The sequence below is a fragment of the Lytechinus variegatus genome, chromosome 2 (assembly GCF_018143015.1).
Source record: "Lytechinus variegatus isolate NC3 chromosome 2, Lvar_3.0, whole genome shotgun sequence".
Taxonomy (NCBI): Eukaryota; Metazoa; Echinodermata; class Echinoidea; order Temnopleuroida; family Toxopneustidae; genus Lytechinus; species Lytechinus variegatus.
Window position 1 is genome coordinate 29630301 of NC_054741.1, and position 13675 is coordinate 29643975.

At 35.3% G+C, this 13675-nt stretch overlaps 1 protein-coding gene across 2 annotated transcripts; it reads left to right on the forward strand.

The window, feature by feature from the left end:
* The first annotated feature begins 293 nt into the window (after positions 1-293).
* On the forward strand, positions 294-13457 carry LOC121407784 (heterogeneous nuclear ribonucleoprotein C-like 1). Of its 2 annotated transcripts, XM_041598981.1 has the most exons (6): positions 295-396; positions 1579-1627; positions 7334-7679; positions 9904-9964; positions 10655-10746; positions 11653-13457. In XM_041598981.1, the coding sequence occupies exons 3-6, from the start codon at positions 7370-7372 to the stop codon at positions 11781-11783; spliced, it is 594 nt and encodes a 197-aa protein (XP_041454915.1). In that variant the 5' UTR covers positions 295-396; positions 1579-1627; positions 7334-7369; the 3' UTR covers positions 11784-13457. The 2 variants fall into 2 exon arrangements, with proteins under 2 accessions (XP_041454917.1, XP_041454915.1); XM_041598983.1 differs by lacking the exon at positions 1579-1627 and having other exon boundaries at positions 294-396.
* Positions 13458-13675: the final 218 nt, after the last annotated feature.

Sequence of the window (13675 nt, forward strand, 5' to 3'; positions counted from 1 at the left end):
ATAACATAAGAACAATGAAAGTGCGGATGCGGTGCGGATGTGACAGTATCAGCCCACCTAATGAATAGTCATGACGACATGCATAATCTATTTTCACAAAATATTGCTAAACTTTAATTCGTTAGTTTTTATCCGATTTTAATGACATTTTCATCATTTTGCTCTGTGAACTTTGCTCTATTAATAAAGATAAAATATTTTCAGCCCGCATATTTTCAGCCGAACATTCCCCCCCCCCCCCCCCCCACCACCTGTATACCCGGCCCGGAAAAAAAAATGAGCACAGCGCATGCGCAGATAATAAAAACGATACGGCAAACGGGCAGAACCGCAAGACGAGCTACATTTCTACTCTTTTCCTCCTGATTCTTCGACTTATCTGTTTGATATTGCTTTGTGAGTTCTATTTTTATGGACGTACTAAAATATTTGTCGATTTGAGATTGGACCCAAATAACGATTTTGCTCATTTATGTCACCTTTTCCGAGAATTATTGACGTTCATCCCCGCGTTCATCGCGATGTTGTGCAGTACCGGTTTTGCATGTGCTTGCCTGCAGTGCTTGCGAGCATGGATCCTCAGCTCAGCTCCATACACACCATTGTTGCGAGAAAGCACGTGCCCACGCTGCTCTGCTGCTGCTGCTGCCCGAGGTCGAGATGAGCTAGCCGCTTTGACACGCCACGCACACCCACATGAACATGTTTGCACATATCAGGCGATCGCGGTCTTGTTTCCATACTGTGGCCAGCTTTTAAAGTCGCTCCTGCACCTTGACAATTGCCGGGAATATTGGCATGAGTAGCACCCGTCATCACAGGAATGTGTGCTCTGAATATTCACAAACAAAATCATAGACTGAACTATTGATTGCATGTGAATTTCTTCAAGACCAAGTTCTATTTGCAATTTGCTCATGCACACTGCTCCATGCCATGGCATGAATATGATCACAAACTTATGACTGTAGCTAACGTATGCGGAGGAATGGTGATCAGATGCAGCGCATATGCAATGCAGATGAAAATTAGAAGATATACTTTTCATAGCCAGCTAACAGTAACAATTTCAAAATGCCAATAAAATTATAAATTTGCCATATCCATAATTAACTCGATCTAGGCATATAAATTATTATAATTGGCGTCCAAGCGCTCTTGGCTTTAGTACCGTAACACTACAGATTTGATCATAATTGTTCGCCGCGATTGTTTTCAACTGCTCTCTCGTCACCCTGTGAAATTGCCCTGGAATAGCTTTATTTCAAACTTGGACTTCACATGTAGTTTGATGTGGGCTAAATTAGCCATCGAAAATTGAAATCCAGGAAAACTTGTGGCACACACAGCTGTTTAGCTATTTATTGTTTTTTTTAATTTGTAATATGTTGCATTGTCATTTTTATGAAATGGATGAATCATATGACTGCAAAGGTCTGCAGTGATTGGTTTATGAATAAAAAAGTCAAAAACTTAAAGGAAAGTGTGTGTGAAGTTATTTTTATTGACTGATTTGTCCATGGACTATGAAATCTAATAGTTTTCTTCTTTTTTTGTGTTTTTTTATGCATTTTTCAGAGTGGTGATATTTTTGAATTTTGAAAGACCGCTCCCATTTTTCTTTTTGGTAAGTACTTTTTAAAATTTTTTCAGCTTACATTAGAATTTTTAAACAAAATTGATGTTTTTATTGTAATATACTGAAATATTTGCAGTTAACTTATTATGGACTTGACATTTTAAAATGATAGTCCATTTCTATTTCCAACATACACTTTGTCAATTCTCTAATAACAAAATCAACTACATTTTTGTGTATTCGTATATAATTGTTTTTATCAAGCCTGTATAACCAGGGTTTGCTGAAGGTTCAATGTGAATATCATCTATCAAACATTTCGATTTTGATCTAGACATCCAGCTCCAGTCAACTTCTTGTTGGGGTGAACTTGTCCTATAAGTGTGGTTACTGTTACAATAGTCTTTTCTCCATTGATTTTTCTTAAAAATTATTTTTTGAATGCCCGAAATTTTGTCTACCGGTCCCCCCCCCCATTCCCCCCCATATGCTCATTGCTCACCCGGCCCTGTTCAAGATGCCATAAGTTACTAATATACACATACAATTTTTTTTATACACTTCAAATAAAAACACAAACTTCTTAAAGGATGGAAATGGCCAAGGAGTGACAGTGTTAAGTTAAAACTTATTAAAACCGTGTCCTCAGGCCATTGAAAGGGTGATTTATCCCTTTTCCAACTTTATTTTTTTTAGTGTCTTTTTATAATCTATGAGCGGGACCAATTCAGAAGAGATTTTTAGAATTTTACTGAACAGAATCTTGATTATTTGAAAAGGAATTTCAAGAATAGTAGCACATGTGTTTCATCAAGAGTAAAGAGGGACAGTGATTTTCTGTTTTAATGGTAAATAAAACTGAAATTCTGTATGGTTCTTATACTTTTCATGTAAAAATTCATGGAACTCCCCTTTGCAAAATGGAATTCAGGTTTTTTGCTGTGTACATTTTCAGTGACAAAACAAAATTTCCATTTTTTAGATCAAGTTGAAACGGAATAACGAATTTTCAGAAAGGGGAAAGACCATATTTTGAAACGGAAAATCACTATCTCTACACATGTCATCGTTTTATATCAATAATCATGACTCTTTTTTAAAGAAATTTGAAAAGAATTGTTGTTTATAGTCAGCATTGCAAAATATGCAAATATTGACAAAAAAATATGTGAATAACAGTGATCTAGGATCACAAGAATCACTTCTGGGTCCCATTGCATTTCCCGTGCAAACTGATCAATAACCAATCAAAATTAAGGATTCAATGCAAGTTACCATTACGTGGCAACGTTAATTTCTATGTTTACGAGGGCCCTTTAAGCTTAAAGGAAACCAAAACCCAAGAAGAGAAGTAATCTTATTGGAAAAGTAAAATGAGAGGAACAATTCAAAAAAAAAGTTCGTCAAAATCGGTGAAGAAATATTTTATAAGCAAGTTATGGGAATTTGAAAACTCTTGTACTTTCTATGGGCATCCTCAAATTGGCAAACGTGCTTCTAAATGGCTGATTTTGTGGACAACTCTCCATTTGTTTTGTACACAAATTTTCAGATTTTCCTCATCTTTCAAATTGCATCTTGCCTCCTTCTGAGCACAACATATGTCATGGGAAAATATAATCCACACCATACATGTCAAGGTCAGGAGGAGATAATGTGAAATATGTAAAATAAAGGGGGAAATCTGAAAATATGTGTACAAAACAAATGGAGAGTTGTCCACAAAATTCTCCATTTCGAAGCACGTTTGCCAATTTGAGGATCCTCATAGTAAGTACAACAAGACTTTTTAATCGTCCATAACTTGCTTATTTCATAACCCTTTTTTTATGAAACTTTTTTTAAATTGTTCTCATTTTACTCTTTCCAATAAGATTGCTTCTCTTCTTGGGTTTTGGTTTCCTTTAAAGTGCATCTATAGTCAGAGATGAACATTGTGCTGATGAATGAACTTGTCTAGATCTGTGTTTGAGTTCTAGTGACTGTTTTCTGAGTCTTTTTGCAAAGACATGTACATGACTTTTCAAAAACATATACGAATATGAAAATAAAAATTGTCTCATTCAATTCAATTGCTTTTATTTTTAAGCTGAATTTACAAAATACACAAATGAAGGTAATAATATTACCCATTATCACCCGTATCAGACATCTGAGGTGGTCATTTACAAAACCGTATTACCCTACATTTTCTGAATATCGGGAAGGGTAGGTATATTGTTTGTATTTTCCTCGGTCTCAGTGCGCGTATTTACTTTGCATGCAGAGACGAAGCAAAATATACCTTTGTACTTTCCCTGGTCTCACATCCGGGAATCTGTGGATGCGTATAAAGAGATACGCTTCATAGGGATCCGCCCACCAACAATATACGTCATAATAAAGACAACGCTGAATCCGAGCGCTTGCAAGTACGTCATAATGGTAAAGTGCAGAGCCTAGACCGATATTAACATGACACAATAGAACTCTATTGTTAAAAGAAATATCCCCATTATCATGATTTTTGCTCTAGATATCTGATTTGGATGATAATAAAAATATTGACTGGCTCTTTCGGGGAACATCAAATATATTGCCCTTAAATGAGCCATATTGCCCTCGTCTAAAGACTCGGGCCAATATAATTCATTTGCTGGCAATATATTTGATGTTCCCCTCAAGGCCAGTCAATATTATATAATTACCAAATGCCAAAGTTAATATTTAGTTTTGGTAAACCTCTTAAAAGTGCATGCCACTAAATTCCATTCATTACATGTACTACATGTAGATATTATAAATGCATGTTTTGTGGAAACACGATATGAAGGATATAAACTATTTTATTTGATAAATTTACCTAGTTTACATAATATAATTCGATCAGGTGCCTAATCAAAATAAAATAGATGTAAAAATGTATTTTTTATTGTTTATGTAAAAGACCTCAAGCTGGAATGGGCGAAAAATTCAAGGATATGAGAGGGCTCTAGATTTAGAATTAAATTGTGATGGCTGGAAAATGCCATATTTAAATTCTAATGGGTAAAAATGTATTTATTGACCAGAACTATGCCTTTTCCTATTTTTTTTTCTAATATTGAAATGTTCAAGTATACTTCACATTATTGACCCTTTTCCCAAAGCTGTAGACAGGCTTTAAATATGGTTGCACATTTCAAAAGAAAAAAAAGGACCACATTAGTTAAAATAGATTGTGAAATCAGTATCTTTACAAATTTAGTTCTAAAAACAATTCAAGCTATGTGACAGCAATGTACAGTAGGACTGATGAGATATGAAAGTAACCGTTGAAGAGTGTACCTTATGGCCCAAATTCACATGTCCATGCTTTGAAACCATTGTTATTGCAGTTGCCATCTTTGTGGAAAGGAGAACGAGACTTGTATAATCAAAGGAATGGAATATTTTATTGACCTTTTAAGGGATGCTCCGGGCTGAAGATATTTATCTCACGAAGTAGAGTAAAATCCACAGAGCAGAATGCTGAAAATTTGTTCAAAATTGGATAAATAACAAAGTTACCAGTACTGAACATAATTTTTCCGGTGAAACTGTTCTAGGCATGTCTTCATGAATATTCATTAGGTTGGCTGATGTCATATCCCCACTTGTTCTTTTGTATTTTATTATATGAAATAAAGTTTATTCAAATTTTTTTCTACCAAGAACTAAACAATTGGATTGACAACTGATTAAAGAGAAATGCCAGTAGTTGCAGTAAACACTGATTTCATGAGAAAGTCTGTAAAACCAGGCTTAATTGTCAGTATATCATCGAGGAAGTAGATCTGGTACAGTCACATAAACTGAACTTTGTGAAATCTTGAAATCTACACCTAAAAATATTCACACTGAAGATCACCAACACAGATAAGCACACGTGGGACAGTGTATTTTTATTGCTTTGAATGTCGTGCCTGACGCTTGACCCGAATCCTGTGCTTATTTGCTAATTTCTCAGCGATTGCACAATTTCTTCCAGAATCCTTTGGCACATATTCTTTATACAAACAGACACTTTGGTGGTCATTTCATTGGATTCTGTACGAACTCATTTTGATATCGTTACCAAAACTGGCATTTACCTTTAAGTGCATTAGTTATTTCTCGCAACTTATTTCATCATAATGGATACACATCAAAATAACACATGAAAAAATTAAACAATTATGATTTCATGTAACATAAGAAAAAGGAAAGTGGGGATGTGACATCAGCCCACGTAATGAATATTCATGGAGACATTCCTAAAACTGTTTCACTGGAATAATGCAAATCTTGAAAATTCAATAACTTTGTTATTGTTATCTGATTTTGGTCAAATTTTCAACTTTTTGTTCTGTGAATTTTACTCTATTTATTTAGATATAAATAATCTTTAGCCCTGAGCATTCTTTTAAGCCAACCAACATGGCCATTTACCTCAGGCCCCTCTAGTCCCTGTCTTCTCTAGATAGGGTGAACAGGATCTCAACAGACAATAGATTACAAACACATTCTCAACACTGAAACAACAGGCAAGCTACAATTGATCAACATTATAAAATCAGCAGATTCTACTTCTGATCTTGACCTTCAAGACATAACATTGGGGTGGGAGATTTTGCATTGATTGTGCTTGATTTAGTAGTATAAGGTCAAGTAATGAATGTGCTCTTTTGCTGGAGGTCACTTATGTTTCATGCTTGTTCCTATGATTTTAGCATGTAAACTTCAATCTGCATTTATGGTGAACTCTAAAAAAAAAGGAAGAAACCTTGGGCATGGCCTTGGGAAGTGGGGGTGCTGCCAGTATTATGTTCCATAGGCAGCACCCCCGGTGCATCAGTACCAGGGCCCTGAACTTGGCTCAATAACATTTGGACGAACCACAGCATCAAGGTCGAGTCTAGAAGTGGATTTGTACCATGTGATAAAAGCACACATTCATTATATACATGTGTAATACCTACTTTCTCAATGTGTACTTAATTAAGCATAATTAATGCTAAGCTGCGTAACTATATTTTCAACTTTTTTTTAAACCTTGGAATTAAAACCAACTGTGTCAATTTGAGCCTACAAGATGAAGAAGTGAGGACATTGAGTGGAATGTTTTAGATGGTGCGGTGATGTGATCTACTGAGAATAAGATGAGCAGACTCCACTGGGCCGCATTTTGACCAGAATTTTTTTTTTGGGGGGGATTGATGATCGATATAGCAGACAGGGTGCTCTGCTGATAGAAGTTACATGTACATGCCTTTCTCCCAGTTGATCTTTTTCCAGTTACGCTCTTGGTCAATAACAAATGAAAACTGGTATTAAAGGTGCCAGATAATTTTTTTAATTGGGCGGTATTCAAATTCAATCCAATGGATGTTCGTGAACTTTTGTCAGCTCTTCATTACAGAAGCAATTTGAGAGCCCCTGCAGTATCACTTCATTTTGAGTCAGCTGGAATGTGCTCATGTTTGGTTCTCAGTGCGACTGTGTGAACAAAAAGTATGTTTGGTTGTAATATATGTCTTAGTATTTCTTCTCTGTGTGTTTGTTGTGTTGTAAGTCTTTTTAGAAACCACATTCCCATTTTCCTATTACAAGAAATTCTATTCTATTTGTCAATGCTGTCCTCAACCAACTTTTACACTTTCGATGAGTGTAAATTGACATGGTAATTAGCCGTGTCATTCCACTCCAGGGCAGTGGAAGTTCCCCGAGATGCCGTATTATCTTTTTTTGCCCCCATTTTTTTTTTTTTTTTTTTAGCTTTTTGAGTAAACCCTCCCCTTCAAAGTTATCAGGATGAATCGACCCTATCATGGATCAGGAGGCTACGTTGGTCTCGGTTACCCACCACCAAACACCTTTGCTGTCAGTAACAACACCAACAGCAACGACCTTGCTTCCAAGTTATCCCGAGTGTTTGTAGGAAACCTCAATCCAAAAGAAGTGACCGACAGAATGCAGCTATACCATATATTCATTAAGTATGGTAACGTCAAGGCTATCTCATTGCATAAGGGATATGCGTTTGTCCAGTACGATACAGAAGCGGAGGCTCGCTTTGCAGTAGCGGAGGAGAATGGAAACCTCTTTGGAACACAGAAGTTTGGTAATGAAGAATTTAGATGTAATCTTTATGTATTTCATTGTGGCCTGTTTAATCCTGTGGCACATGTACATGCATGTAGGCCTGTATAATGCAACTATTTTCAATACTTTTCACTCTTGCAGTACAAGGATACTTCCAGAATCTTTATTATTTGATTTTTTTTCCTAAATGTAAAGTGGCAGAAGAATCGTGGCCTATTTTCATTGGGAATTTTGGGGGATATCAAGCAAATTTAACAAATATTGTTTTACTTGTAATAAAAATGTTTTCTTTGTCCCTGTACTTAGTTATTCCATTGTGATAAGGATATCCATTTAACTTTTTCAAGTCAATCATGTGAGAACTAAACTTCTTTGCAAATTAACATTGCTTTTTATGTTTAATAAAGATTGACCATAAACATTGTTGAAACACCCTGATGCAGTTGTACATTATTTCATTATGACCAACTGGTATGACTTCACAATTAAATATTTCTGACCTTGGTACCCCATTTTAATGGAATGTACTGCAATAGATGTTCAAACATCTCATTTGATCAGGATAATTAATCACCCCCCCAAAAAAAATATATGTATAATAAAAAAAGCCAAAAATTTCTTACTGTTCTGTACGTAATAAACATAAATATCTATATTGAAATAATAATCACATAATATTCATGGTATGAGAGATCAAGGAATTACTTTTTTGTCTCACCTGCATAGCAGAGTGAGACTATAGGCGCCGCTTTTCCGACGGCGAAGGCGGCGTCAACATCAAATCTTAACCTGAGGTTAAGTTTTTGAAATGACATCATAACTTAGAAAGTATATGGACCTAGTTCATAAAACTTGGCCATAAGGTTAATCAAGTATTACTGAACATCCTATTAGAGTTTCATGTCACATGACCAAGGTCAAAGGTCATTTAGGGTCAATGAACTTAGACCATGTTGGGGGAATCAAAATCTTAACCTGAGGTTAAGTTTTTGAAATGTCATCATAACTTAGAAAATATATGGACCTAGTTCATTAAACTTGGACATAAGGTCAATCATGTATCACCAAACATCCTGCGTGAGTTTTATGTCACATGACCAAGGTCATTTAGGGTCAATGAACTGGCCGATTTGGGGGTATCTGTTGAATTACAATCAAAACTTTAAAAGTTTTTGGATCTGATTCATGAAACTTGGACATAATAGTAATCAAGTATCACTGAACATCCTGTGCAAGTTTCAGGTCACATCATCAAGGTCAAAGGCCATTTAGGGTCAATGAACTTAGGCCGAATTGGGGGTATTTGTTGAATTACCATCATAACTTTGAAAGTATGTTGGTCTAGTTCATAAATCTTGTACATAAGAGTAATCAAGTATCACTGAACATCCTGTGCGCATTTTAGGTCACTTGACCAAGGTCAAAGGTCAATGAACTTTGGCCATAATGGGGGTATCTGTTGAATTACCATCATAACTTTGCAAGTTTATTGATCTGACTTTTGAAACTTGGACATAAGAGTAATCAAGTATCATTGAATATCCTGTGCAAGTTTCAGGTCACATGATCAAGGTCAAAGGTCATGTGAGGTCAATGAATTTTGGCCACATTGGGGGTATTTGTTGAATTACCATCCTATCTCTGTAAGTGTATTGGTCTAGTTCATAAAATGTGGAAATAAGAGTAACCAAGTGTCACTGAACATCTTGTGCGAGTTATAGTAGTTTTCAAAGTCAGCAATGCTGCTATGTTGAATCGCGTGATGCAGGTGAGACGGCCAGAGGCATTCCACTTGTTTATCACATACAGGTACACAATGTTTTTTTCATGCTGAGAGGTAAATGATTTATAACAATTGAATGTAAGCTAAAACAGCAAATACGTATGTGTCAACGTCAACATGACAGGGAAGGTGAAATGCTTCAAAAGCTCCATATTTGTTACTTTTTTTCAATTTTCATGAAATACGTATGCTTTCTATATAAGTGCTATATCCACTTTTTATCTACCATGTTTAGTTATATCTCGGTTCTTTTTATTTCCAATATAGATGTCAAAATTTTATGCAAAATGACCCTTCTAATATCAATTTTTTGTAAACACCACATCTACCAAAAAAAAGCCACCTACATCCTTTTGAGCATTTTCTCTGAAGAAACATCCACTGGATGTTTTGGACATAAACTTGTCAAATATTAACCTCTTTTTCCCTGTCTCACTCCCTCTCTCTCTCTTTCTGACAGATCTTTGTGTCTCTACCGAGAGGAATAAGAGTGGTGGAGGAGGTGGTGGATTCAAGCGATAGTAAGTATATCAGCACCTTATTCAACCTAAAGGGGTGGGGATGTATGATTAAATTAAAGCCCTGCCCCAGATCGCATGGATTTTCATAAATTTGGTGTGTATGTATGACTAGAAAAGTTCTGCATATTTACTGTGTTGGGTGTGCATCAAATTACAAAACACCTATTTTCATATGTATAAAAATTTGTTTTGGTTTTTTTTTTAATGAATAATAAATGTTGGGTCATGTGGTTGAATTTATTCAGAAATTTTTAACGTAGGTGAAAGTGACTTTTGATCTAAAACATGGTATAGTATAAGTATTTGCACTTCACAATAGTTTTACACATCTTTATTTCAGCACATAAAATATTTAGAATAATGATAAAGCTGAAGATTGATCAGTATGCATTCACGGTATTAACAGAAGATATGTTTTAATCAGTTCAAGAACATACCTTTTTTTTTCAAGGATTCAAAAATATTAAATTTTACTCAAGGATAGAATGGTTGAATTCTTAGCAGAAGAAGGTATGATTTCACGGAATCTTGCTGGGAGGATTCAGTCATTAAAAGATTTGGATGAATCTTTCCTCCTAGTATCTGCTCATTAGTATGGCACATGCACTCCGACTCTGGATCAGCCCCCTAGTACTCGAGAAAAGTACTCGAGGTAAGTGTTTCAATTTTATGATTGTGTTTTTATTTCAGTGACAGCGATTTTGATGGTGGGTATCAGACCGCACAGGCTAAGAAGAGGAGATTTCAGGATAATACATTGATGGACAAGAAGAGTGGTGATGGTATGTATGGCATGTCTCAGTCATTGAGTGGTTAAACCATGGTTAATACATACCTCAAAAATAAATGCAATGTAACATCCGGCAAGAAAGAACAATACAGTAATAAAATAATACATTGCAATAATTCAAAATAGATAAGATAGTAAATTCCAGATTTGAGACAGATGAAGATGAAAAATATTAAGGGTAAACTATTTAGTGTGTGTCATCGAAAAAAGATTACTAATGAATGCAGACATTTGTCACAGTGCTAAATTCATACTTGTTGCCTCAGTAACACCATTAATGAGACAGCAATTAGAGGAAACTAAAACCCAATAAGAGAAGCAATCTTATTGGGGAAAGTAAACTGAGAAGAACAATTTAAAAAATGATTCATCAAAATCGGTTATGAAATAAGTAAGTTATGGACGTTTGAAAAGTATTGTACTTTCTATGGGGATCCTGAAATTGGCAGACGTGCTTCAAAATAGCTGTTTTTGTGGACAATTCTCCATTTGTTTTCTACACAAATTTTCAGATTTTCCTCATCTATCAAATTGCATCTTGCCTCCTGAGGATATGACCATATGATTGTGATTTTTCGCATGGTCAGCCCCCCCCCCTTGGAAAACCGGTCCACGGCCCCTGAATAAGATTGCTTCTCTTGGGGTTTGGTTTCCTTATGTAAATTGGTTCACATTTACAGTTGGCTCATCAATTAAAATGCAGTTATTTTAGTTATAAGTGTGAATTAGTCAATTTGAAACAATATGTCACTTCACGTGTTTGCTTGTATGTATTTGGTGGATTTTCTTAGCTTATGATAAAATATTGTGCAGTCCTAGTGTCAGTCCCTCTGATTAAATCAAACATTTTTATCTGATCTATTAATGCCTTCTTTCTCCCTTTCTCTCTCACTTGTAGAACCCACAACATGGATCTGCTCCTACTGTAAGCACGTATCTGTTTCAGCTTGGGAATTGATGAAGCATGCTGCTGCTATTCATCAAACACAGATCTATGACCTCAATGGGGCCAAACCAGAAGGAGAATAAATAGATGCACTTCATTGTAATGGTCATTCAAACAGGTTGAACATGTAGGGTGAATCCAAAAATAGTCATTGAATCAATTCCCAAAGTCCATTGGGATGTCCCAATATTCATCCAGAGACCGGAGGGTGTGGGAATGGGTGAATTCGTCGCTTGAGGGAAATGTCCACCAAACTTTCACTCTAACCGTGATAGCTGAATTTCCATAGCTTACACAAAGACCCCTCGTTTCTAATCAAAGGGTACAAGTTGATTCATCTTACATTGATACAAAGACAATGTTGGCATGTGGAATTGGATTCATAGATTGCCATATACTTACAAAAAACAAACACATACCTTGTATTATCCTGTGCTATTGATTTGGAATACAAGTACCTAAAAATTGTCTTATTGTCACGACTATGGAGCAGGGATGTAGTTTAGGGTACGTGTATAGAGTCACAACACCAGGAAATTTCTCCCACATCCTGCCTCTGACACATCCCTCCTATGGAGTCCTTTTAAAATGAAAATAAATTGGTATGTATACCTTCTAATTTCTGTTTGATAGAGGGCCTACAGTATGTATGAAAGCGATTGCTGAAACCACACTTAAATTTAAAAACATTCAGTTTACTAGCCAGGACCTAGTTAATGAAATCACCATAAGTCTAAAAAAAATTTTTAAAACAACCCTTAAAATTAATATGTTTTCCTCTGAGATATTGGCAAACATAAACAGTCACATGGTTGTGAAATGAGGCCCATGAATTCAGGTAATCGCGATCTGGGCCTTGTCTTACAAAGAGTTGCGATTGATCCGATCAATCAGAACTATGGACGGCCAGCAACGTCAACATCTATTATGCATGTTCAAAATATTTTATAGCAATGATGCATATTTATGCATTGTTTTCTTAAAAATTCACTTCGCTTTCTTTACTTACACAGGTCATTGTGCATATTTTTCGTAGAAAAAATTATGACACTGATGGATTTCCATAGAGTTACGACCTATTTTAAGCTTATTCACATTGAAAACAAAATAATTCAAAATGATATGAGGCACTTTCATCATTTGTTTATAAATAAAAACTAAGATATTTCTAAATCAGTTGATGTTTAATGTCTATGTATTTGGTTTGTTTAAGTGTATATGTCCCATTTCAGAATAGATGATTATTCATTGTATCCCTCTAAAAAAAATATTGGTAAAATTTACATAATAGTGGAGAAATGGTGTTATGGAATTCAATCAGTACTTCGCAATTTACATAAGAAAAATTTATGTGACAATTAAGGAAATGTGTTTGTAAGTGTATGTCAGTGAAATAACCAGCCAGTCAGTTCATGGTGTTTATTCTCATACTGGGTTTGCTTATGTTCCTGTAATGTTGCTCTCACTGAAATCAAGATGGCCTTTTGACTAAAGGTTATATTCTGCATATTTTTGTCCTTGTTCTTAAATGAAGGAAGGGTAATCATTCCAAGTTTTGCTCTATTAATTGTAGGAATTAGCTCTCTCTGTTCATGCAGAATCTTGATCATAAAGATTTTCATTTGTAAATATATTTCCTTGTTTCTTCAATAGGAGAGTAGAAAGAGACCGGAAAATCTGTATATAATTATTCATTGTGAAAGTTGTGAAGTACGTGGCTTGTTGGAAGAGCCAAATAAAAGCAAAGATATTCTTGATATGTGTGTTATTTACTTGTACATGTTACCCTTGTGAATATTAATGTTAGCTGGATGTTTGTTGTAATGAATTGTGGATAGAATAAACCAGGCAAAACATTATTCAAATCATTTATCTATGAATTGGGTATTTTTATCCCCCACCCAGGTGGTAAAGGTTAGCAAATTCCCTAATCTTCAATCTCGGTATATATGAACATTAACACATGTTTCAGTGA

What these genes read in the sequence shown, in the direction of transcription:
- LOC121407784 (XM_041598983.1), top strand. Translation starts at nt 7,370, where the DNA reads ATGAATCGACCCTATCATGGATCAGGAGGCTACGTTGGTCTCGGTTAC. An exon ending in CTTTGGAACACAGAAGTTTG is followed by an intron (nt 7,680 to 9,903) that starts GTAATGAAGAAT and finishes TCTTTCTGACAG; the next exon opens with ATCTTTGTGTCTCTACCGAG. An exon ending in GGTGGTGGATTCAAGCGATA is followed by an intron (nt 9,965 to 10,654) that starts GTAAGTATATCA and finishes TTTTTATTTCAG; the next exon opens with TGACAGCGATTTTGATGGTG.